General features: G+C 38.8%; 2 protein-coding genes across 4 annotated transcripts in view; one reads left to right on the top strand and one right to left on the bottom strand.

Annotated features, from left to right (window-relative positions):
• The first annotated feature begins 1,251 nt into the window (after positions 1–1,251).
• On the top strand, positions 1,252–15,428 carry KRR1 (KRR1 small subunit processome component homolog). The gene is made up of 10 exons (XM_043561476.1): positions 1,252–1,486; positions 4,537–4,709; positions 6,335–6,469; positions 6,649–6,774; positions 6,866–6,949; positions 8,311–8,367; positions 10,255–10,425; positions 11,624–11,701; positions 11,806–11,899; positions 13,613–15,428. The coding sequence occupies exons 1-10, from the start codon at positions 1,402–1,404 to the stop codon at positions 13,753–13,755; spliced, it is 1,146 nt and encodes a 381-aa protein (XP_043417411.1). The 5' UTR covers positions 1,252–1,401; the 3' UTR covers positions 13,756–15,428.
• The window catches only part of GLIPR1 (GLI pathogenesis related 1), a 29,790-nt gene continuing 17,520 nt past the window's right edge, over positions 14,744–27,013 (bottom strand). For all 3 annotated transcript variants that reach the window (XM_043561480.1, XM_043561478.1, XM_043561477.1), the window contains 4 exons: positions 23,452–23,561; positions 17,750–17,832; positions 15,003–15,029; positions 14,744–14,899 (listed from right to left, as the gene is read on the bottom strand). In XM_043561480.1, the coding sequence (XP_043417415.1) occupies positions 14,754–14,899; positions 15,003–15,029; positions 17,750–17,832; positions 23,452–23,561 (366 nt within the window). In that variant the 3' untranslated portion in view covers positions 14,744–14,753. The remainder of the gene's footprint in view (positions 14,900–15,002; positions 15,030–17,749; positions 17,833–23,451; positions 23,562–27,013) is intronic.

The following is a 27,013-nucleotide window of genomic DNA, read 5'->3' as shown; positions in this document are numbered from 1 at the left end:
CCTATCAAAGTCTTTCCCTATTCGTCCTACAGACAGTTTTAGAAATGACAAGCAATAAGATCAGTCATTAAAATAAGTTTCATCTTTAGCATGTCTAAGAATTTTTAGATTTTTAGAAATGTAAAAAACTGTAGTAGTGATGAACCTCACATCTTGAAGTCAGCCATATACAGTGCTGAGGTAGTCATTTTGGGAGATCTTAGGCTAGGTGAAATACTTCATAAGTGTCACTTAATTACTATCCCTCTGGCTTAGAAAGAGAAATACCAAGACCCTAGAAAATAACCATCAGAAACAAAGACTTTTAAAACTTATTTTACAAAAAATTATCAATCTGAGAGAGTTGTGTTTGTTTTAATGCTGTTTTAAGAATTAGAAATGCAGGAGTGCCTGGATGGCTCAGTTTAAGCATCTGACTTCAGCTCAGGTCATGATCTCATGGTTCGTGGGTATAAGCCCTGCCTTGGGCTCTGTGCTGACAGCTCAGATCCTGGAGCCTGCTTTGGATTCTGTGTCTCCCACTCTCTCTGCCCTTTCCCCCACTGGTGCACTCTCTCTCTCTCTCTCTCTCTATCTCTCTCTCTCTCTCGCAAAAAGAAACATATAGGGGCGCCTGGGTGGCTCAGTCGGTTAAGCGTCCGACTTCAGCCAGGTCACGATCTCGCGGTCTGTGAGTTCGAGCCCTGCGTCGGGCTCTGGGCTGATGGCTCAGAGCCTGGAGCCTGCTTCTGATTCTGTGTCTCCCTCTCTCTCTGCCCCTCCCTCGTTCATGCTCTGTCTCTCTCTGTCTCAAAAATAAATAAACATTAAAAAAAAAATTTTTTTTAAAGAAAACATATAAAAATAAGTAAATAAATGGAAATGCAAATAAAGTGCCTGACCCAAAGTAGTCTCACAATAAATGGTAGCTATTAACCGCCACTCCCGGCTGTCAAGGACCATGTATTTTCGTATTTGGATCTCTTCCCAACGCCTACTACTTATTTGCGGATCGTAAAGATATTTATCGGATAAATGAGTGAATGACATCAGGAACAGACCAGTTGCACTCTGTGGCCAAATCCTGGAGTCCGGGATCCTAAATTAGTGGGGCAGAAAGAACACTCTGGGTAAGAAGGCCTCCAACTTGCCCATAGTGCTGAACTACAATTCCCAGCATGCAACCAAACGCCGTGGTTGCAATGCATCCCGGAAAATAAATCTCCGGGTTTCCATTGGCCACGCAGGAGAAGCGCTTGTAGTTTGCACAAATACGCGCGCTCTAGCGTACGTACGCACGGAGATTGCGCAGATCTCCTCGTCTGAGCTCTGCGGAACTCATTTTGAAAACGTTTGCAAGACTAAAATCCGGTAGGATTTAAAAACAGTTCCACTTCCGCTAACACCGGAAGCAATTTGAAGATGGCGTCCTCCTCCTCAAGCGGGCAAATTAACGCGGAGGGGAAAAGTGAGTTTCGTAACAAGAAGCCGAAGGCGGAGAACCGAGGTGAGGTTGAGAGAGAACCGAAGCCTGATATTTGGATATTGAGTTGCGATTGTTTTCTTTGGCTGTCTGGGGACGTGTAACGCTACCTTGAGTCTGCTTTGTGAAGTTGAGTACCTATCACTGCTGACGACTGGCGATGTTGGCCAGGCCTGCGGGACCGACTGGCGGGTATGGTGCCAGCCACGTGTTCCTGACCGCTTTTGCTAGAGGCCTTTCAAAGTGAAGATATTACAGAGTTTGTTTTCTGTAAAATGAGGAGGATTAAGAAATTGTGGAGGGCGCTGCGGGACCTTATACTTGCTTTAAGGCGGGGGCTGCAAGTTGACAAAATGAGGGGTGGGATGAAGTAGGTATAGGAGGGCCTTACGTATGTTATTGAATGCCGATAAAGGAAGCGTCTGATGTAGAAGTGGCTGATAATGAAGCAGCTGATAATGAAGGAGTGAAACAGACATAGAGATACGGAGCAGGAGGTATCTGGCGTGTTCTTAACCCTAGTTTGCCTGTTAGTGAAGAAATTTTGGAACATTTATCATTATTCCTCTTGGTCAGATGGCTAAAATATTAGACGACACAGCTCGCACTGTGTCTTCACAGACTTTAGACCGCCTTGCTTTTAAATTGCCGTCTTGCTTTGTAGTCTGTTTTCATACATTTTCTTCAGTATGAAGGACAGGAAGAGGGGATAGAGAAGTAGCTCAAGACCTGAGCAACCAATCTTGTTTTAAGTGTTCAAAACCTTGGACTGTCATTCTGTAGGCATTAGGGAGGTATTAGGAGTTTTGTTGCTGTTTTTAATTACGCAACGCACACGGAGTACTGTGTGTGTACAGCTTGAAGAATAAAACCTACACGTTCCGGAGAAAGAACCATTACGCAGAAGCAGCATCACCAAAGTCCAAACCCCTCTAGCAGCGCCTCTCAGATCATATTCTTTGCCCTCACAGGACGTGAAATGACCATTCTGAATCGTGTTAGCAGTTTCTGTTCTCTTCGTAATCTTTCCAACTAGGCACAAAATGGTTTGGCTTTGTCAGTTTTTGAATTTTATATGAATGCAAGAGGGCTGTAGACATTGTTCACATTGTTCTTAGGCTTAACTTTGTTTTTCTTATTCAGTCAAGAAGATACTGGTAGCTGTCGTTTATTCTTTTCATTTGCTGTTGACATTTCCTTCTGTGAACATACACATATCTGTATTTTCAGTCTACTCTTGGTGGACATTTGGATTGTTCGCATTGTTTGCTATTATAAGCAGTGCTCCTATAAACATCTTTTATGTCTCGCCTAATTTGCATGTTGAAGAGTTTCTCCAGATTATGTACATGGAATTGGAATCCGTGAAGGTTAGGGTATGTGGAGGTAATACTAAATCTTTCTCAAAGGGGTTGTGCCAGTTTACGCTCCCACTAGCAGTGGATGAGAGTTGTCATTGCTCTACGTCCCACACTAACACGTGATATTATCTGAATTTCAAATTTTTGTCATTTTGGTAAGTATGAAATGGTGTCTGGCTGGGGTTTTAATTTGAACTTTCCTTATTACACATCTTTGTACGTTTTGGGGCTATTTACACCCCCTCTATTGTGAAACTCCTGTATATTTCTTTTGCCAGTTTTTTGTTTGTTTAATTTGTAGCTGTTTAACTTGTTTTTTGTTTAATCTGTAGCTGTCGAAATGTTTAAACCGGGTAGGGACTTGGGAAGATAATACATTTTAAGTAATCACAGTTGTAGAATTTGAGGTTTTGTTTTTTGTTGTTGTTGTTGTTTAGGATATTGGGAAGTGAATAATATATGAAGACTAATTCTCTGTGATTTGAACCAGAAATAGCAAAGTAGATACGAGTATTAGAAACGAAGCAAGTTTATGTGTGGTGGAGAACATGAACTACGTAGGCCCTTTTCTCAGACTTAGTATGCATAAGAATCTCCTAGTGAGATTATTAAAACACAGATTCTTGGGCCTCATCCCAGAGATTCAGAATTGTTAGGTCTGAGCTGGAGCCCAAGAACTGGACATTTTTTTAAAGTTTATTTATTTATTTTGAGAGAGAGAGACAGAGAGAGAACCAGCGGGGGAGGGGCAGAGAGAGGAGGACAGAGGATCTGAAGCAGGCTCCATGCTAATAACAGAGAGCCCGATGTGGGCCTCTAACTCTGGAACCATGAGACCATGATGTGGGTCGGAGGCTTAACCAACTGAGCAACCCAGGGGCCCCAAGAATCACATTTTTGACAAACCCCTAGTTTATGCTGATGCTGCAGGCCTGTGGTTCATAATTTCGAGTAGTACTAAATTAAAGCATAGCTGTTAGATTTAAGAGATTGCTAAAATCCAGGACCAGGAGTTTTAATAAATGATGTGGGAGATCATTTATGGCGTTTAGGAGGCATTTTGTTTTATTGACAGGAGACCTAGACTGTATCACCTTTGCGTCCCCTTAGGCAAGTCACTAATATTTTCGGACTGTCTTTTATAAAATGACAGTTGTCATGAATGATTTACAGAAATAGGCATATGAAACCCCTTTGGGAAGCCTAAAACTCTTTACTAGTGATTAGTACCTGAGAGTGTACCCTGGAATATCAGCTTTTAAGTTTTACTTGTGCACACACACAAACACAAACATATGCATATACACGCACATATGCAGGCTCCAGTTCAGCAAAGTCTGAAAGATTATTTATATTGAAAATAGTCTTGTAAACAGAGTTGTATTTGAATCTTCAACTCTAAGATAGTGTAGTGCAATAGAAGTTTCTTGAGGACCCCAGTGTCTGTCAGGCATATGCTAATTACCGTGGATCCAAAGAGGGTCCCTGCCCTTAGGACCTTTGTCTTATGAGGCTGAAGTATTTACACATAATTTTAATACAGTGTGTTGGTGATAATGACAGAGGCATGTTCTTTATTGAATAATCTAAAAAGCATGGGGACAGGAACTACAAGGAGAATAATTGGAAGCATGTAAATGTGTGCATGTAAGTGTTCAAAAAGTGTCCAAAAGAAGGGTAAAATTTTATGTGTACGTTTCTTCCCCTCTTTAGATGAATCGGAACTCCTCACTGTTCCTGATGGTTGGAAAGAACCAGCTTTTTCCAAAGAGGACAATCCCAGAGGACTCTTGGAGGAGAGCAGTTTTGCAACTTTGTTCCCAAAATACAGAGAGGCTTACTTGAAAGAGTGCTGGCCATTGGTACAGAAAGCCTTGAATGAACATGTATGCACATTTTATACATTTCTGTGAGATTTTGCCCTTATACCTTTACTTTCAAACAAGTATGGATGCCAATGGACTTTTTTATAAAGTAGTAGCATAACTGGTTAATTTAGTTCCTTTGGTATTTTAAACAGCCTGGATAGAAGCTTTATTCTTATAATCCATTTGTTTTTAATTTTGTAATGCATTACTTTGAAATAGTCACATACCTTTAAAATTTTAGGGATCTCCTGGACTGTCTGAAAGTCACCTGTGACCTCCAGGTTTCAGGATGCCTGTTCTATACTGTGATTAGTTGCCATATTTCTGTATAGTTAGAGTTGAGGCATGTTCCTGGATGATTGCTTAATTTTCATTTTATTTTTTTATTTAAAATTTTTTTTAATGTTTATTTATTTTTGAGACAGAGACAGAGCATGAACGGGGGAGGGTCAGAGAGAGAGGGAGACAGAGAATCCGAAACAGGCTCCAGGCTCTGAGTAGTCAGCACAGAGCCCGACGCGGGGCTCGAACTCACGGACAGTGAGATCGTGACCCGAGCCAAAGTCGGATGCTCAACCGACTGAGCCACCCAGGCGCCCCTTAATTTTCATTTTAAATGCAAGACGAGGATGTGGCCACCTTTCCCCTAGTTGTTGCCGCTGCCATGCCCCTCGAGGAGTGTATTTGCTTTTGTTTTTCAAACTGGATTGAAATCTGTTAGTGGAGCAACAAGTCCATTTAGTGGATATAACGAGCCTTTAAAAAGAAAAAGAATGTATCACATGTGGGTAAGGGTAAATACCATTTTGTACAGCTTTTGGCTCACTTACGTGTGTGTGTGTGTGTGTGTGGGCACATGTGCACACACCAGGTTGGGACATATGATGTAGTTCTCAACCATGTGACTGTTCTGGAGTTGTTTGTGCCCATTAAGTATTGGGGTGCTTCAGGAAACAGCAAGCATTTTACAGTGGTCTGCATCTGAGATTGAACTCTCGTAAACTCAGAGACCTGACCTTATGTTGAATTGTTCATCACTCACTATGTTGAAATACTCTTCAGAGGATGCTCTCAGTCAGAAATAGCATTTTAATTTGCTTTGTCAAATTCTGGCTGTTCATATTAAGATGAACACATATATTCATGCATAACGTTCCAATGATTGCTTCCATCTCAGTGTGTGAGGATTTGTTTTTAGTTTGTATTTAGCCAGTACAAACCAGCTAGAAAAAAAGTTTGAAAGAGAAAGTCCATTCTCACCCTAAGGAGCAGATCTACCGATCAGAGCTGGGTCCAAGATAGGGAAGCTATATGTAGCTTTACATTTTTACCTTGGGTCTTCATTTGCCTTGATACATATTTTTGAGACTAGAAATAGTCTTTATTCCAATAAGGACAAAGTATTCTAAAGCCAAGTAAGTATAAATGGTTTCAGGTGCCAGAGTCTCTAACATTTTGAAATATGAAAGTAATAAAGTATTAATTATTTATATCAACTCCCCAGCTTCCTCACAGAGGGAGTTAATAGAATTTGAGAGAGCTTAATGTATAGTAATTAATAGTTTGATTAGGATAGGCTCTCTGGTTATCTACGATCGAATTGATTTTTAGACAATTGTGTATTTGCTCTTTCCTTGTTGCAGCACATTAATGCAACCCTGGACCTGATCGAGGGCAGCATGACTGTCTGTACAACAAAGAAGACTTTTGATCCGTATATCATCATTAGGGCCAGAGACCTAATAAAACTTTTAGCAAGGAGCGTTTCATTTGAACAGGTAAATTTAGAATTCCAAAACCTTTGTTTTGTTTGCATCAACATCAGAGACAACATATAACACTGCATGCCTCCCTCTTAGAGTTTTCATTTTTCGGCTTAGATTTCATTAGCCTGGGCCTTGAAAATGAATTTATTTGTAAAGAATATTGATGGAGTATTTTCTTTATTTTCCCAAAGGCAGTACGAATTCTTCAGGATGATGTTGCATGTGACATCATTAAAATAGGTTCTTTAGTAAGAAATAAAGAAAGATTTGTAAAAAGAAGACAACGTCTCATTGGTCCCAAAGGATCTACATTGAAGGTATTTTTTATCAGTGGAAAACTTAAGTGTCTTTCTCTGTCATTAGTTTTCCAGTGTACTGAACTTCAACTTACTGTTCTTTTGATAACAGGCTTTGGAACTCTTAACAAACTGTTACATTATGGTTCAGGGAAACACAGTTTCAGCCATTGGACCTTTTAGTGGCTTAAAAGAGGTGAGAACCATTTACTATCTTTAGTTAATTTTCAGCAGAGAACAAATTAGGTAATTTGGTTATAATACTTCATTGGATAATATATTGTTTTACAATTGTTATTCTTTTTTAGAATGTCCTTTGATTTACCATTAGTAAATAAATACTTTGTGCTTCATGTTATTTGAGGCAATCATCACTCTTAGATCCTAACATATTACAGCCAATCTTTGGCAACTAAAGAGGTATCCGTTTCTGAATTAGAAGGTCTGCACATCATCACTCTTTCCACTACAAATTTTAAATGGGTATTTAAGATTTTAGTCTATAGCACATATGGGAGATACGTAATTACATGTGCTCAAATGATTGGAGAATTGAATAGTGATAATTGTTATTTGCAGTAACCTATATAAGCCAGTAGAGGTCAGATTCTAAATAAACTTCTTTTCTTTTAAAATATATTTTGTTTTGGGGTGCCTGGGTGGCGCAGTCGGTTAAGCGTCCGACTTCAGCCAGGTCACGATCTCACGGTCCGTGAGTTCGAGCCCCGCGTCAGGCTCTGGGCTGATGGCTCAGAGCCTGGAGCCTGTTTCCAATTCTGTCTCCCTCTCTCTCTGCCCCTCCCCCGTTCATGCTCTGTCTCTCTCTGTCCCAAAAATAAATAAACATTGAAAAAAATAAAATAAAATATATTTTGTTTTATTTGAATTTTAGTGTAATGTTTATTTAATGTATTGATGAACTTTTTTTTTTTAACTTATCAAATTGAATGTTATGAGAAAATCTGTGGAGCAGATACACATTTCTGTTAACTCCGTTTGCTGTCTGCTGTGAAGTATTGTTCCCTTTCCAGGACCTTTATTAGCAATTCTGTTGAACACCTTTCTCATAAATTATCTGCCCTTTTCTCATGTGGCAATAGGAACTTAAATATATTAAATACTGTATAATTTTGTAAAATCTAAATATATTATTTAATTTTCACAGCAAAGCTATAAAATTGTATTTCCATATTATTTACATATTACAAATGAGAAAGCTGGAACAGGACAATTAAGTGACGTTCCCTTCCCATTATTTAAGGCCACATTTTCTGACTCTAAATCTAGCCTTCTCCCTAAACTACACAGTTCCAAAATGTTGCTGTATTAATTCTATATGTTACATTTTAGCTGTAAAGTTGAGACACTTCATTGTATCTAAGAGAGTTTTACTGTTATGAAGAATCTAGAAGTCACTCAGCAGTTGAAGGACCTTCTGTATTCAGTTTGGTAGCCGTTGCCTAGTCCGTAGGATATGTTGCAGTATATTAATCCCCTTCCATTTAGTTTATTAAAATCTATGTAAGTGACTAATTGATTTTTCTTTGCAAATTTCAGGTACGAAAAGTAGTCCTAGATACTATGAAGAATATTCATCCAATTTATAACATTAAGGTGAGTGTTAATTATATATTATTATAACAGTGGTTGTCAGACTTCTTTTAGCTACAGAAACCTTTCTTGAAATTAAATCTTCTATGGAAGCCTAATGCACAAAACAGATGAACAGAACTATTAGGGGTAGATTAGAGATAGTTCAGCCTACTCAACTCTACCCAGTCCTGTTGTTACATCTTTGGAGGCTTAGGTCTCTGGCCTACAGTCTGAAAACTGTTGAAGGGGATACTCAAACACATGACATAGTTTTTATACAGAGGAAATAAGCTTCATAGAAATGGTCGTAGATGATAAAAATCAGATTTTCTTGGATTATGGGCTTATTACTATATTTAAAGATGTGATCTTTCAGTATCCTGCCTTTTTCTGTTAAATAGAGTCTGGAATATTTCATATTGGATTAAAACTTTTTTTCTTAATTTAACAGTCAAAATTACAAACTCTCTGAGAGAGATCTGTTACATCCCTGTGCACACAGGATTCGTGATGGTACTTGGAAATTTAATCATGCTGTAAGGGACTGTGAGGGGTATTTATTAAGCAGTCCACTTAAATTTGATGAAGTTAAGTCACTCTTAGGGGTGTCTGGCATGGTTCAGTTGGTTAAGCATCCAACTTTGGCTCAGGTCATGATCTCAGGGTTCGTGGGTTCAAGCCCCGCGTTGAGCTTTGTGCTGAGAGCTCAGGCCCTGGAGCCTGCTTCAGATTCTGTGTCTCCCTGTCTCTGCCCCTCCCCTGCTCATGCTCTGTCTCTCTCTCTCTCTCTCTCTCTCTCTCAAAAATAAATAAGCACTTAAAAGAATAAAAAATACATATATTTTAAGAAGTCACTAGTAAATTGGGGTGAAGGAATGATTTTGAGTTACTTTGGGACATTAAAAATAGAGCTAGTTTTGTATCTGATACCTGGTTTCCTTCCTTGGATGTTCCAATGTGTGCAGAAGTCAGTGGAGTGGGAGAAATGGGTTTTGTCTGATCATGAGAAAGTTTACTTTTTTCTTTTCCTGTGATAATTAAAGTACTACCAAAAGCTTCCTGCTTTCAGGGGACATTACTAATTAACTCTCCCTGCTACTATTCAAGTTGAATTTTAAGGGTTTTAATGAATTAATGGTTGAAAAGGTGAATTAGATTAGTCTCATTTTCATCTCAATTATTTTAACAGTTCTGCATTTCTTATTTATTTATTTATTTATTTATTTTTTAATTTATTTTTTTTTCAACGTTTATTCATTTTTGGGACAGAGAGAGACAGAGCATGAACGGGGGAGGGGCAGAGAGAGAGGGGAGACACAGAATCGGAAACAGGCTCCAGGCTCTGAGCCATCAGCCCAGAGCCTGACGCGGGGCTCGAACTCACGGACTGCGAGATCGTGACCTGGCTGAAGTCAGATGCTTAACCGACTGTGCCACCCAGGCGCCCGTTTTTTTTTAATTAAAAAAAATGTGTATTCATTTTTGAGGGGGAAAGCGTAAGCCGGGGGGGTGCAGAGAGAGAGAGGGAGACAGAGGATCTGAAGCAGGTTCTGTGCTGATAGCAGTGAGCCCGATGCAGGGCTCGAACTCACGAACTGTGAGATCATGACCTGAGCTGAAGTTGTACACTCAACCGACTGAGCCACCCAGCTGTCCATAAAGCTTTTTTAAAATTTTTTAAAAACTGTTTCTGCATTTCTTAATCTAAATTTCTAATGGTTTTCTGAAGCTTAGTTTTAGATTACTTATTTTTTTATGGAATTGGTTTGCTCCTACTGTGGAGATTAAGAACTACTCTTTTTAATTTTGTTATTTATAGGAACAGTATTTATAATGTCTTGGTTTGACAAATATATGGCTTATAAAATTAAAAATTCTTACTTTGTTCATATATTGTCATGACTAAAGACCTTAATGATTAAACGAGAGTTGGCAAAAGATTCTGAATTAAGATCACAAAGTTGGGAAAGATTTTTGCCACAGTTCAAGCACAAAAATGTGAATAAACGCAAGGAACCAAAGAAGAAAACTGTCAAGAAAGAGTATACACCCTTCCCGCCACCACAGCCAGAAAGTCAGGTCAGTATTAAATGTTGAATTTCTTCACATGACGGGGGAAACCATTTTAATCTGTTTTGTCAGAAACTTCATGGAGAGTAATTTAGGTGGACTTTCTGTATGTGAGGGTGTATGTGTTTGGGTGCGTATAGGTATAAGAAACTAAAGGTAAGTGTAAATAGGCTTATTTTGAGCTGAGTGCGTGGGGTGGAGTGGCGGCTTCACGGTATGAGTGGTTGGCGTCACTTGTGTCCCTGCGGCCAATCCAGTCTCTGCACTTCCCATGGATACACACATTTAATGATTTAACCCTTAATGCTCTCACTCTGCGTCAGCACCATTCTTATGACCACATGCTATGTGACTGCTCAGTTTTGAAGTCTTTAAGTGATAATATCTATCCTTTTTCTAAATTATGAGTGTCTCTCATTTTAGCAGCTGTTTTCTGGCTCCTTTTTTTCCCCAAATTTCCTTTTCTCTCTTGGCCATCACTGTTTCCTTCATACTCCTTTTCCTTCTATCATAGTTGTCCAGCAAAACTCTCAAACTTAATCAGTTCTAAAATTTGTTTTCTTTCCCATAATGTGGCTACTGAACACAGCTGGAAAAAGTCTTCTCTTTGGACTCTATCCACTATAAATTCACGTTTCCAGCCTCAGATAGGTCCTCACCGTTGTCTGGTAGTCTGTGCATCCTCTTAATTCTTGAAGCACCCCTCCCACTCCTAGCTGATGACCCTGCATTTCAGTTTATGGAAGTATTTAAGACCATCAGGTGAGAACTCCTTCAACTTCCTTTTCTCTCACCTGTAATTTTTTTTTTTTTTCCCCATCTGCACCCAGTCCTTTCTTTACCTGTTCTTTGAATTCTGTCTTCACCTGTCTCCTAAGGGATCTTACTTCATAATTCACTCTCTTGGCTATACCTTAAAGTCTTTCCTCTCTACTAGTTCTTTGTTCTCAGCATGTGGACACATCCCCTTCTGTGTTGAAACAGCCTGCTGTATATTCCATGAACACATCACCTCCTTTCCTATCCCTGTGGTTTTTGCATGTATTTCCTTTAGCTTAGAGTATATTTCCTTTTCATGTCACTGCCTTTATGAATTAGTCAGATTTTTGACTTCACTGTCTTCACCTCAAGGACACTGTGCCTTTTTTAGGAAATGATTTCTCATCTACCTTATTTCTCATGTAATTATAAATACTGCTTTCAACAGATTGATAAAGAATTGGCTAGTGGTGAATACTTTCTGAAGGCAAGTCAAAAGAAGCGACAGAAAATGGAAGCCATAAAGGTAAGACTGTCTAGCTCACATTGATAGTACAATTCACAGAAACTTAAATTCCTACTTAACTATAAATTGTGTTCTCTAATGTATTTTTTTTATTAATAACGCAGGCTAAACAAGCAGAAGCTCTCAGTAAGAGACAAGAGGAAAGAAACAAAGCTTTTATTCCACCTAAAGAAAAACCAGTTGTGAAACCGAAGGAAGGTAAGTGCTCGTTTTCCAATTCTTGATGTGATATGAAAGTCTGTTTTTGAAAAGTAAACCCATATGAATTTGTCTGAATCTCTTTGAATGTTAACTAAAGAAATAACCATCTTTCATCAGTTCTCTTGCTGCTTCATTAATCATTAATCCTAGGGACAGGAGACCACTGAAGTGTTTTATAATTTATTAGCAGCTGATGCCTAATTCAGAGTCTCCAGATTGACAGTCCTCTCCTAACCTCTGATTGTGCTGGAGAAGGACTCTTCATTGTGAAAGCTCTAAACCAGGGCAGTGAATCCTCTGTAGAGATCAAAGTAACGAAAGCAATGAGGTCCCCAAGCTCTGTTATCATGCCTCTCAGAAAGAGCTTATCAGATGTTACGCTTTTCTTCTCTTTACTTATGTGATCTGTGGCTTAAAGTTTGATTCCTATATTATTAACGATGGATTTCTGATCACCTTGGGCTAAAGGACAACATCAAAGTAGTAGGAAGGTCTTAGGGGCTGTTAAAAGGACACTCCGTGAAAACAGTGTTCTGTCTTCTCTTCTCCATTCCTAGTCTCATTTGATCCATCCTGCCCTCTTCTGTGTTCTCTTTCCCACTAGTAACACCTGTACTCTTCCCTAAGTAATTTTCCGAAGTAGCCAGTGGCACAGTGAGGGGAGGGAAGTCACTGGCATTGTTGTACATGACCTATTGGTCAAGACCAGACATGACGTTACTATTTTAGTTTCCTGTATTACATCAGTGTTAATAGCTTTAAAAGTACTGTATTCTTCTATGTATGTCACTGGTTATATAAAAGTTAAAAATGTCATAAGCATTAGAATTTGCAGTTTGTTCAGCCTGTGAGTTTTCTGCTTAGGACGTTGTTCAGTAGCCAGTTTAATCTCAGTTTATGATGATTTAAATGTAGCTGTTTCACTGTAGTGGAGGCTTTAAGTCTCTGCTCCTCAAGTTGCTGGGAAGTTTGATGATATTTTAGCTGGTGATTCTCTTATGCTCTGAACACTGTCCTTTACATGGTGAGGAAAAGTTGCATTTTTGTCTCCTCCTTTGTCTTTGTTATTCAGGCTTTTGGCATTGATGGTTGGATTCTGTTAGGAGGATCTCCAAATATGCTCAGATTATTGTCTTTATTACCAAAATCTTGTTAAATGAGATACTACTAGTCATTCATTGAACTAATATTTGGAAAACTTTATTTTTGAGTTTTTATGTGTGGTATTAGATGAAGTAGATTTGACCTAAAGCTTCATGATTAATTAAAATTATTCAAGCTGGAAGGGCTACGTGGTAATATTCTTGAAATGTAATTTCAAAGTATTTTAGTGTGCAGAATTGGAAATTGGCATATTAATGAGTACTCTAAAGTTCCAAAATATGGGAAAGAATATAAGTAAAAATAATCCAATCTCAAGTACAATTTAGGGAGAAAAATGAAGTTTTAATATTGTTGAATTCAGTGATTTGTTCAGATAGCTAAACTATAATGCCATTTTCATGTGTACCTTCATTAATGTACTTAGAAAGTAATTTATGATTTTTTTTCTCTTAAATGTCTAACATTCCTTTAGGCAGGTGCTTTATATTTTACAACATGACCTTTCACTTATTACAGTACTCTGAAGTTACTGTACCAAATACATATTCTTTATGTTTTATTTGGTAAAGCATAAAGAATTACATATGTTGTTTTTAATTTGTCTAGCTTCTACCGAAAATAAAATTGATGTGGCTGCCATCAAGGAAAAGGTTAAGAAAGCAAAGAATAAGAAACTGGGAGCTCTTTCAGCTGAAGAAGTTAAGCTTAAAATGGAAACAGATGAAAAAAAGAAGAAGAAGAAAAAGTAACACTAAATAAACCCCCTGAACTAGAACTCATTAAGCTATCTCCTTTTGTAAAGGATTTTGAGATACTAGGATGTTCGTAGCCTTATGTGTGAGAAGAATACCCTGATCACATTTTTCTAGTTTGTGTCATTCTTCAAATCAGTGTTTATATAAACAGCTGTGTCTTTATAAATATAAATTATTGTATTCTCTGTGAGTTTTTAATTTTAATGCTGCAGAGTGGTATGTATGTCCTTGTATACCATGCACCTTTTCTGTTTTGGCATGTTTTGCCTAAGCATATTAGGTGTAATTTTTTAGGTTGTTTATATAACGATCTTTTTAGAATGTGGCTATTGTAATTATCCATCAAATCCAGTATTTGCTGCCACTGTTTAGTCTTTACATATAATCATGTCCCACAACTTGGTTTTGAGGAAGATAAATACAGATTTTGCAGTGCTGTCTCTAATGATAATGAGTAAACATTAGGTTTCTTTTTATAATCTTACTTTATATTATGTTTAAGATTAAACAACCCATAAGCAAAAAGCAAAAGCAAAAGCCTCTTAAATCCCTTAATTACTCTTTTGAGTCTGGGAAAATGGGAAACCAAAGACCTCAAATTGCTAGAGAGTGGGGAAAACCAGATGTTTAGCATGGAAGCAGCATGCAGCAAGTTATGTAGAAATGGTTTTACTAATGAGGGCCAGTGGAGTCATTTAGAATCACCTAAATCTAGCACATTCATTTTGTAGTTTTAGAAGCTGAGACACACACGGGCTGAGTTACTTACTGAAAGTCACAGCTGTGGCAGCCTGAAAACAATTCTTATTCACAGAAAAGTGGGAAGTAAAAATGAGTTTATTCTAGAGTTAGGAAGTTGAGACTTTTTCTTTTGATGAAGGGTTTATTGCAACAACATTTTTTTCTGAAATATTTTAAAATAAGAAATAAATACAACCGTTATTTTTTTAAAGCCATACATGAATGAGTTGCAGTTTTTTTCTGGATTTAGTTCAAAAGAACTGAGGGTATCTGTGCTTGACCCAAATGGTCATTATGACACCCAGTATTAGGATTGGTGGACTAACAATGAGAAAGAGAGATAAGTTCCTGTTGCGCACAGATACTGGCCAGTCAGGATACACAACAGAGTAGTAACCTGTGAAACAAACATCAGATGTGCTCTTAAATGTTGTTTCTCATAATGCAGTAATATAATTCACATCAATCTAATGGAACAGTTAAAAGATTTGTATACATACGTGTGACTTTGTCTCGTTGTGGGTTAACTGTGGAGTCAGAAGAAAGAAAAAATACGTTTAAAATTTTATTTTAAAAAGCCAAGTTGCTATTTATAACCATTAACTGTTGCTTTGACTTTATTGCAGTGTTTTTTAAACATTAAGATTTTTTTGTACTAACTATACTAATTTGACATTTTTAAGTTGACTATTTATAAACTTTTTATATACTACTATAAGTGGAAAATCATTTTACATACCACAACTAGCAGATAATAAATACAATTAAAATGAAAATTAAACCATGAGAATTGAAAAATAAAGAATTACATATTAGGAACAGTCAATGTGAGCAATGTATTAAAATATTTTCCTGGAAATATGTTCTTTCCTGAGAAGAATGATACTATTTATGATCAGTCAGTAATAAAGAGACCGTGACCTCGCTCTCCGTCGTTCCAGTATGTCATTAAATTGTCAGTAGGGATTTGGCTCTCCTGTCATAATTATTCCTCTCCCTTTACTGAGCTTTATTCAGATTTTGACATTCAGAGCACTAGGTAGAAAATTCTACATCTGCCTTAGCCTTCATGATACTTTTTTTATTAAATAGATGACGTTTCCATGCCAGTTGTATGCCAGCTGCTGTTGAATTCTGTGGGACTCTGGCAAGTACTTCTGGGTACTTGTGAGCATCCCTGCTTGGGCTTTGGTGATTACAAGGAAGCTGCCGCTGCTCTACCTTTTTTGGCAGTTAATACCATGAAATCAAGGATGTGCTGTGCTAGTTATATTTTTTCTTACATACACGTTTTTTAAATGTTAAATATTCAACTCTTGAATATCGAGACAAATGGACATTCATGCACTAGCTAAAATCATCCCGTGTACCACTGATATACCCAGCACATTATGTAAAAGCCATGCTGATTTGGCCTCCATGGGTATTTATTGAACCTGCCAACAGTACCTAAAGGACCAGAAAGGAATTTGTTCCTCCAATATTTACCATAATTTGTCAAAGATGGAATCTGTTAAAAGCTTTTATTTTTTTAATGTTTACTTTTTGAGAGACCGAATGCAAGCGGGGGAGGGGCAGAGAAAGAGACATAGAATCTGAAGCAGGCTCCAGGCTCTGCACTGTCAGCACAGAGCCTGACGCGGGGCCCGAACCCACAAACCTCAAGATCATGACCTGAGCGGTCTGCTCAACCAACTGAGCCACCCAGGCGCCCCTGTTAAATGAAACCTTCTGTCCTCTAACCCTTACCCCCATGCAAATTAGCATGTTTTCCCTTTATTAAGAGCCCAGGAGTTTTTCATTATTGGACCACAGCCTTAATTTTCTGAAGTTTCAGAGGCCATTTCAAGATACATCTAAAATGAAAAGCTAAAAAGCCAAAAGGAGCTTTTCTTGTCATTGTGGAGGTGGTGTTACTAATTATCTAGATTTTTAAAGAGAAGGAATGATTTCTTTAAGGAAACATACATCCAGATTAGTGCTTATTTGCCAGCCAGACTAGGGTATAAATGAATTACGCATAATTCCTACTTGTTTGGAATTTAGAATCCAGCAGGAAAGACAGTGAACCAGTGGCAACAATTAAGTTACTCTTTAAATAATTTAAAATAATTGTCTCAGTTTTCACCACAGATTTTAAAGAAGCATCATGAGAATCGTTCATGGGCATAAAAAGTCTCAAAGTTTGGGGATAAAGAAAACACCAAGAGTCAACTCAACATTTGGGAGTTGAGTTTGGGAGGATGTATTTGTGGATAATAGGTAATATTTATTGAGTGCTACTGTATGCTAGGCTCTTGTTCTAAATAGGAGTGTTGTTTTCTTTTTTCATTGATTTGATTCACCAAACTTGTGAAGAGGCCCCACCGTCTACATTCTATTGCTGAGGAAATCTGTTTAGACAGTTGCCCCAGGTCACGGTGGTGGAACTGGAAATTGAACTTGGGCATGTGGTTTTTAAAATGCGTGGTTCTAGGGCGCCTGGGTGGCTCTCAGTTGGTTCAGTGTCTGACTCTTGACTTCCGACTCAGATCATGATCTCGTGGCTCCTGAGTTCAAGCCCCGCATCAGGCTCTGTGCTTGCAGCGCAGAGCCTGCTTAGGATTCTGTCTCCCTCTCTGCCCCTCCCCTGCTTGCTCTCTATCTCCCTCTCAAAATAAAAATAAACTTAAAATGTGTGGTTCTAACTCCTACTTTATACTGCCTCACTTGGAAAAAAATAATATGCTTTGTAGTGTTGTAGCAACACGAAAGGAAATATTCAGTTGATACATTGATACCCTGAGGAGATGTTTGTTGCATAGAGGCTGCACTTTACTAAGTTCTCTTAACAAAACTGCTGTGAATGAAATAAAGGATGGTCGAACTGGGAGAGAGAGGACTGGCTCAGAAAGCTGATCAAAAAAGCGTTGCGGTACTGGGATTGAAGATGACAACTCAGTGTTTACAAATCAGTTGTTTTGATCTTGCTGAAATTCAGCAAACCTTGGGTCTACAGCTCCTATCTTAGTCACTTTTTGTGGTAATGATTAGAGTTACAGAAGAAGGCTATTCTTTGCTTTCCTAAGTTGACCTTAAATATATGTTCATTACTAGGACAGTAAGCCATTGGTTTGATTGCTGCCTGATGCCAACTTCCATGAAAACAGCTATTAGGAGAAAGCAAACATTTGCATTCTTAGCTCTGTAGAAAGTTCTAATAGTTTCAAACACATTGTATTATTGGTAGAGTTTTCCTTTTACTCACTGCAGAGATTATCCAAACACTTGTCATCATTGGGGCAGGCACTGCAGGTGGACCCTTCTCTGTATGGCCAACTTCTGTATTGTCTATAAAGTAGAAAAAAGCTGTCCATTAGGAGAGGTGGGTTTTTGTTGTTGCAATGAAATTTGCTACTCATCTTTTCTGCAGGATGGAAGTCCACAGATTCAGAGGGTTGTTGAGGGAAGGGGAAATAGAACCCTGTTCATAATTTGCAGAGTTCCCTCCATGGGACTATGTCTGTGAACCTGTGTCTTCACCTACATCATTTCCTTTAATTATTACAATTCTGGAAGTTTTCTTTATTTGACACATAAGGAAACTAAAGCTCTAAGAAATTAACTTAACAAAAATTACAGTATACACATATCTGAGTCACAATAAAACCTAGATTTGTCTGACTCCAGGGCAACACTCCCTCTACCTACCATCTGGCCTGTATACACCACCATCCAAAACACTGTCCATCCTAAGGTAACATGACCCACATTTGCTCTTCTCAGTTTAGCAAGCCTCCATAGTTTGTGATGGAACAATATGTGCTTCACTATTAAGTATTAAATAAGACCTAGCAAGAAGTTTAATAATCAGTAACTTTAATGAAGATTAAGACCATATTTTGAGTTATCTGCTGCGAGTAAAATGTGATATGAAAATATCTGATATTTACAAAGATAGAAGTAGTACTAACAAAGTCATACACACTGCTGATACGACTGAAGTGTTGTCTTAATTCACAATGAAATGTTTTTTTTAATGTTTATTGTTTTTTATTTTTGAGAGAGAGAGAGAGAGAGAGAGCATGAGCAGAGAGAGAGAGAGAGAGAGAGAGAGAGCATGAGCAGAGAGAGAGAGAGAGAGAGAGAGAGAGAGAGAGAGCATGAGCAGGGGACGGGGAGGGAGAGAGGAAGACAGAATTTGAAGCAGGCTCCAGGCTCACAGCTGTCAGCACAGAGCCGGATGCAGGGCCTGAACCCACGACCTGTGAGATCATGACCTGAGCTGAAGTTGGACACTTAACTGACTGAGCCACCCAGGCACCCCAAAATAGTTTCAGTAGAGCTTAGTGAAAATAAAGATGTAACTTTTCTAATCCAAGTTCATGGACTCAACTCCCCTCCCCTAATACTTTAGAAACTTTTTTTAGAAACAAAAAAGGTTTGTCCTTAAACCAAAGTTAAGGACACATTACTTTCATTAACACCTCCTTTCCAACCCAAAATATGTGTTCTAATCTTATTTGGCTCCAAATTAATTTAGGTTGTTTTAGAAACTCTGTTTATCCTCATGCTTGCTTTACACTGTGGGAAACAGTCAAAGGAATATAGTGATTCTGATAATAATTGCCCAAAGTGCACATTAACCTGGGGATATTTTCATTGTTAAAGAGCACCATACTCTTTGAGAGGGCAAGTTCTAGAATAAAATCATTTATCCTATTTCATTCTTTGTTGAATTGTGAAAACTATACAGAGGGAGAAATTACTACTTCAAAAACTGGCTAAAAACAAAAAGCAGTTGTGAATTCTAGGGAAATGGCACAATTCATCCTGAGAGAAACATGCTATTGGAAAGGCCTGGATTTGTCTGGATAGAAACAACTGACACAAAGGGCCCTGATGTATTCTGTCCATAAAGAAGCAGGAAGTTTTACTGTTTCCCCTGGCAGCCTGAGGGAGAAAGGGTTGGGGCCCTGGGACTGAGGAAAAGACTTTTTTTTTTTTTTTTTTTTTTTTTGAGTAATCTCTTTGGCCAACATGGGACCCGAACTCAGGACCCTGGGTCACATGCTCTACTGACTGAGCAGCCAGGCCCCCTGAGAGAAGATCTTTAAAGAAAAAGATAAATATGAGTAGGGGTTCTCAAAGGGTATATTCGTACCCTGTAGATACTAGATAGTCAAGGTTGTCATTTCCTCTTCTGTGCTGTAATCCTTTCTCCCACTAATCACAAGATAGCCTTGCTCAGAGGGGCCCAGGGACTTGAAGAGAGAGTTGTGTATGTGAAAAATGCAAATCAGAATGACCCGAAGCAGCTAGGAGGAGGGGCCAAAACCGGTCTGGGCAATGAATGACTCCAGAGATTGAGTTACAGGTGACTGGAGAATTAAGCACCCTGCATCCCACTCTTAGGAAATCTCAGAAGTATCGAGAGGATACTGGACTTCCTAGAATTATGTGGGCTAATTATGTGACTTTTTGTACATGGAAGGAGGAAAACAAGCTGAGAAGGCAGAAGATAATGAGGACATCCCTAACTGGTCTCTGTGCTCCTCCCTTATGCCCTCCAATCCATTTCCCACATGTCATTCAGAGTGATCTCCAAATGTAAGGCAGGTCTTGTCACTCCCTTGCTGAAAATACTTGGATGATTCCTCTTGGGATGTGAATAAAGTTAAATTTACCATGGCCCACACTGCCTTGCAAGGGCTGAACTGCCTCCTTCCCTGTTTCATCTGATTCAGTGATGCAAGCACCCTGACCTGTTTTTGCATCCTTTCCACAGAAGCTTTTCAGGTGTTTTCTGCAGCAGACATCTGTTCCTGAAGTTCTTCACGAGTCTGGTTCCTTTCTAATCTTCATGCCTGTGCTTAAATACATCATTTTATCCAACAAAGGGTCCTGCCAATTGATAGTGTTGATTACAGTATCATATTGTATTTCCTTCATTACTCCTATCATAATGCAGTTTATTGTCTATCTGCCCCATAGATATTCCATAGAAATAGAAATTCCATAAAAGCAGGGACTGTGTCTGGCTGGTTCTCCTTTGCATCTCAGTAAACAAATATTTGTTGGATGATTGTATGAATCCACTTATTTGTATGAATAAATGTTAACTCTATAGAAGCATTAAAACTGGTTATAAGCTTTACAACTTCTTGTTTATAACACTAAAAGGCAAATAGTCAGGCTAAACCAGGAGGATTTCCATTTGTGCCTTTTTATTATAACAACAATAGTAACTATGAATACTTCTCTAATAATCTCAAATAATGTAATACCATTGCCAGGTATTAGATATAGTTGGTGTTTTACATAACCTTCTTGTTTAATTTTCATAGCTACTTGATAAGTAGCTGGTGCTATTATTATCCCAATTTTTTACAGAGGAAACAGATTCAGAGAGGTTAAGTAACTTGTCCAAGGTCAAGTGAACCAAGGTGGTGGGTTCTCAAGACCCTGTATCGTAACCATTAAGCTATATAAATGTCATGAAGAGTCACCACTGATTGATTTAATGGATTTGGCTAGTTTTTCCTAGGTTTTCCTTGTTTTCTGACTTAGGGATTTTAGGTCAAAGCTATTCTCTTCTGAATGACACCTGCTTTTAATCCTTTTACCCCACCTACACTCAATCAGACTATCCAACGTTTCTTCAGAACATTACTTCAGGGAAAGAAAGAGAGGATTCCTCTAACAAATCTTCTGGAATCCCAAAGATTGGTAAAATCCAAACATAATTCTAGGGCAACAAATTAAAGAAAAAGATTGGTGTATATATGGCAAAGAGTTAAAGCCATATAAAATATGGCTTTAAAATATAAACTACTATAAATCATTAAGAAAATCACTCTGGTAGAAAAATGAGCAGACCATATGGTTCACAAAAGAAGGAATGTAAATAGGCAATCAGGTGAAAAATTATAATCACCAGTGGTCAAAGAGATGCAAAAGAAACATAAAATAACAGTTTCTTTCAAATTAGAAAATACTAAAAAATTATAATATTCAGTACTAATGAAGAAGTATAAATTGATATAATAATAGTGTAGAATAATTTGGCCATAAGCACTTTTAAAAACATAAAGATGTTCACACCTTTTACTTAGTATACTATTTCTAGAAATTGTAGGGAAATAGATGTGACTGAAGACTTATATTCAAGGTTGTTCATCTAATATTAAAAGAAAATGCAGAGAACAATCTAACTTCTTCAATAGGATGAGCTGTCATGTGACCATCTAAAGCACAGACTCAGAAGCCAGACAGCCCAGGTCACAGTCCAGTAACAAAGACACTATGTCCAGTCCACAGACACTATGACATAGTGTCACCAGCTGTGGAACCCTGGTAGACTACTCAGTCCATCAGTGCCTCAGTGTTCTTATCTGCCAAACAGGGGTGGTAACAGGACCCATCTCAAGACTTTTCATGAAGATTAAGTAAGTTAATATGTATGAAGCACTTAGAAAAGTGCTTAACATATGGTAAATAGTTTATCAGTATTACTCTCATTTTTTTTTATGGTGAAAAAATTTATATTTATATTTAACCAGCTGGATTCAGATTACATGATCGCAATTTTGTTGGGAACATCCAAAGCATCATAGGAGCCAGTCAAACATATGCCTTCTCTCCATTGGGCCTGATCAGGATGTTGACCTTGGCCATGTCAATGTCATAGAGCTTCTTCACAGCCTGTCTGATCTGATGCTTGGTGGCACCACAATGAACACAAGTGTTTTGTCTTCTACTTTCTTCATGGTCGACTTGGTAGTTGGGGGAACTTGATGATGACATAGTGGTCAAGCTTGTTTCTCCCGGGAGCACTCATTCAAAGATATTTGGGCTGCATTCAGAGACTCAGTGTCTTGGGCCATTGGAAGGTAGCTGACATGTGGATCTTTTTTTAAGTGCTGTGAATGTCTTTCAGCACCACTTTCTTGGTCTTCAAAGCCTTTGCTTTGGCTTTGGGAGGGGCAGGGACTTCCTTCTTCACCTTTCGCATCATCTTCATGAAACAGTACTCTCATTTTTATAATTATTGATATCACGTTTAAAATTTTAATGATGTGGAAAATGCTCATGGTATAATTTTAAGTAAAAAGTAGAAACTGTGCATTTCCAGTAAGATATCCATTTTCTAAATAATGTGTATGATGCATAAGCATACATATAGAAGTTTAAAGAAAGGTGGGGGGAGGGGCGCCTGGGTGGCTCAGTCGGTTGAGCATTGAGTGTCCGACTTTGGCTCAGGTCGTGATCTGGCAGTTCAAGAGTTCCAGCCCGCGTTGGGCTCTGTGCTGACAGCTCAGAGCCTGGAGCCTGCTTTGGATTCTGTGTCCCCCTCTCTCTGCCCCTTCCCCACTCATGCTTTGTCTCTATCTCTCAAAAATGAATAAATGGTAAGAAAAAAAAAAAAAGAAAGAAAGAAAAGAAAAGAAAGGTGGTAGGTGGCATATCATGGGTCTACTCTGTTTTCCAAAGGGAGAAAAATTGTATCCGTTTCAAAAACAAAACTTTCAGAAGTAAATGAAATAAATTGCATAAATTGAGAAATTTAATTCTCAATTTATTTTTGCTTTGAAAATTCTGTAAAACATGCCAAGTTTTTAATAAACCAATAGAGTAACATCAGTCCTCCTATTCCATGGTGTTATTACCATTTCCAATTAATCTATGTCCCTGCAAACATTTTAGTGTTGCCACTCTAAACATATATGTTGCGTGTGTATTTATATAGCATTGGTAAGGGGTGCACACAGACACACAAACACACATGTATATATATATTTTTAAATGTACCAGATGTTAATGGAGTAGATCTCTGGGTTAGAGGAATTAAGGGGATATTAATTTTCTTTTTTACCCTTTCTTTATTATCCTAATTTTCTGTAATGAAGATTAATACTTCTAAAAAAGATTTAAGAAGTTTTTCTTAGAAGAATCGATTTGGGTACTTACCCTGGTCCGTAGTTGCATATGAAAAGTGCTCCGTGGGAAATACCGGTGCCATGAACGCTGGAACAATACTGTACTGCACAGCCCACTTTGTAACTAGCTGCCCACACAACCTGAAATAAGGATTTGTAGCGAGAGAGAGAGACAATAAAGTGAACATTGGAGTATGATTAGGACTTCATAAATGTCGTGAGGTGTGTTCACTCTTGTTTAGGTGGAGCAGTTATTACCAGGGGACTCCTAGGTGCTGAGAACTCAGTTAGAAACAAGACTTGTAATTATTATTGGGGTGTGAGTGTGTGAAATAAACATATAAATGATACTAAGATCATTTTGGCATTTGAAATAAAATAAAATAGAGAGTGCTGGGGTGAGGGGCCCATCCTGAGAGCCCAGAGAAGGGGCGCTGGAGGAGGCCTTGGAGCTGAGGCCTGCAGGGGGCAGCGCTGGGGATGACCTCGCAGGAGACCGCAACGTGGGAGGAAGAGCCTTCCGTGTGGAGACAGCAGTGGCACAGAGGCCCTGAGGTGGGACGGCGCGGCGGTGACAGTGGTGGAAAGAAGCAGGCAGAGCTGGGATCCAGTGAGTGGGGAGAGTCATTGGCATTGAGGAAGGAGGCAGAGGGGCAGGTCGTGGGGAATCTCGTAAGCAAGTGAGCACAGGCTCCTTTTTGCGTCAGAAAGATCACTTGGTTGTCATGAAGTAAATGGACTGAGAAGAGCAAGGGAAGAAAGAGGGAGGGCATTTGGGAGGCTGTTCCAGGGGTGCAAGCAAGAGAAGACGGTGACCCACACTTGGGTGGTGGTCGCAGGTTCCTGGGACTCCATCAAGTTCATGCTTTAGCTCTAGGTACAGCTGAAAGGATTTGCTTTTGCCTTGAGTGTGAGGTGAGAGGGAACATTTGGGGCCTGAGTAACATTTACTGAGATGGGGGAAGGGAAGGAGCAGGGTGGGTGGGAGTATGGACAGGGCTTCCGTTCAAGTCCCATTCCCTTTGAGACGCCTAATTAAACGTCCAAGTGCAGAGTGACTTTGCTGCTGAATGTGACCATCTCTAGATTATTATCTAGATCAAGGCTAGATGGAAAAAGGGTGGTGAGTGGCACAGGAGGAAAACCAAGAACAGAGCCAGCTTCTTCAGGGAGAGGGGCCCCACAGTGGGAAGACTCCATACTTGATTTAGTTCAACATTGTCACCTATTTTCCCACATTTAGTGGCATTTGCCCCCTGACTTTTGAACAAGGGACTTTACATTTTCATTTTGCACTAGGCCCCGCAAATTACATAGCTCGTCTTAACCAAGAGTGTTTGGTGTCAATGGAGCCTAAAGAAAAAAGCTGTTTAAAGAGCTAGTATCTAGACACTAGAGATAAGCCAGCAATTAAATGCACTCCTTTGGGTGCCGGGGTGGCTCAGTCAGTTGAGCATCCAACTCTTGATTTTGGCTCAGGTCATGATCTCACGGTTTGTGGGATCGAGCCCCACGTCGAGCTCTGCACTGATGCAAGCCTGCTTGGGGGTCTCTCTCCTCCTCACTCTCTTCCCTGCCCCCGACCCCCAAAAACAAACAAACAAACAAACAAACAAACAACAACAAATATATATATATATATATATATATATATATATATATATATTTTAAAAACACTTTTCCCTTTCTATAACCCTTTAGAGCTCCCCTCTACTTGCTAGATGGGATGCTACTTGATTCATGGATTAGTTCATAAAACCAATTAGATCTTTAAAATTTACTTGGTTGAACTTTTGTTATTTGACACATCCATCACCATATAGTTACAAATTTTTTTTCTTGTGATGAGAACTTTTAAGATTTACTCTCTTAGGAACTCTCAAATATACAATACAGTGTTAACTATAGTTGACATGCTGTACTTTACATCCCCAGGACTTAGTTATTTTATAACTGTAAGTTTGAGCTTTTGACCACATTTACTCATTTTGTCTCCCCACCCCATCCCAACAACCAGTAGTCTTTTCTGTCTTTCAAGAGTTTGTTTCTTGTTTGGATTCCACATATATGTGAGACCATATGGTATTTGCCTTTCTTGGCCTGACTTATTTCACTACCCTAATACCCTCTAGGTCCATCCATGTTGTTGCAAATACCAGAATTTCTTCTTCAGGAAAATGTATTACATATATAGGAATATTACTTAGCCATAAAAAAGAACAAAATCTGTATTTTAACAAGTTCCTCAGGTGATTAATATGCATGCTAATTGGGTGCAATGTTGTCTGTATTCCTTTTACTATCACCACTATCAATCATTTTATATTTATTTTTTATCCTTTGGTCTTTGAGCACTTTCTCCAAGTATTCTATATCTTTGGGCTTCCCACACACACACCTTTAATGCTGTTTCTTTTGTTTTACTGTCTTTTACTTTTCTTTTCCAGTCTCTTTTTTTCCAAGGGCATGCAATGTTAGTTACCATTTTGTTTTCATTGGTGTTTTCTCCTTTAAAGTCAAGTTGTAATTAACACAATAAAATCCATCCTTTTTAGGTGTACAGTTCCATGAATTTTGATAAAAACATAGTTGTGTAGCCACCGCCATATTCAAGACCTAGAATATTTCCATCACCCCAGAAAGTTCCCTTGTGTTCCTTTGCGGTTGGCTCCTACCCCCACCCCCTGACAATCACTAATCTGTTCTCTGTTTCTTTACTTTTGCTTTTTCCCAGAATTTTATATAAATGGGGTCAGTTTAAAAGGTTTTTTTCACTCTGGCATCTTTCACCGAGCATAAGTATTTGAGACCCATTCATACTGTTGGGTTCACTTCTTGATTGCATGGATGTCCCACAGTTTAGTTATCCATTCAAGATGGTCTCTTGTTAAAAGCTTTATGGACATTGGCAGGGCGCTTGGGTGGCTCAGCTAAGCATCTGACTTCAGCTCAGGTCATGATCTCACAGTTCATGGGTTCAAGCCCCCACATCGGGCTCTGTGCTGACAGCTCAAGGCCTGGACCCTGCTTCAGATTCTGTGTCTCCCTCTCTCTGCCCTTCTTCCACTTGCACTCTGCCTCTCTCTCAAAAATAAACATTTAAAAAAACAAAAAGAATCGGACTTCGGCTCAGGTCATGATCTCGTGGTCTGTGAGTTGGAGCCCCGCGATGGGCTCTGTGCTGACAGCTCACAGCCTGGAGCCTGCTTTGGATTCTGTGTCTCCCTCTCTCTCTGTCCCTCCCGGCTTGCACTCTGTCTCTGTCTCTCAAATAAAAAAACAAACAACAAAAAAAAAAAACGTTAAAAAAAATTTTTTTTAAAGCCTGTATGGACACTCAGATTCTGGCTTCAACTTGTGGGCTCTGGGGCCACAAAGACTGAGTTCATATTCCAGCTTGGCCACTCACTGTGCGACCTTGCCCTTCGCTTCCTCGACTATTTAGTGAGGATAACGCTCTCAACTCTAAGGCTTATTTTGACATTTTAAAGGGGATAGTAAGAAAGTGCTTAGAACAGCTGCTGGCACATGGCAAGCAGTCAGCAAATGTTCATGTTTTATTCTCTACTAATTTTCTTGTTTTAAAATCTTTG

Source organism: Prionailurus bengalensis, chromosome B4 (genome assembly GCF_016509475.1).
Source record: "Prionailurus bengalensis isolate Pbe53 chromosome B4, Fcat_Pben_1.1_paternal_pri, whole genome shotgun sequence".
NCBI lineage: Eukaryota > Metazoa > Chordata > Mammalia > Carnivora > Felidae > Prionailurus > Prionailurus bengalensis.
Note: the sequence above shows the minus strand (reverse complement) of the source record. Positions and strands in the feature narration are given on the sequence as shown.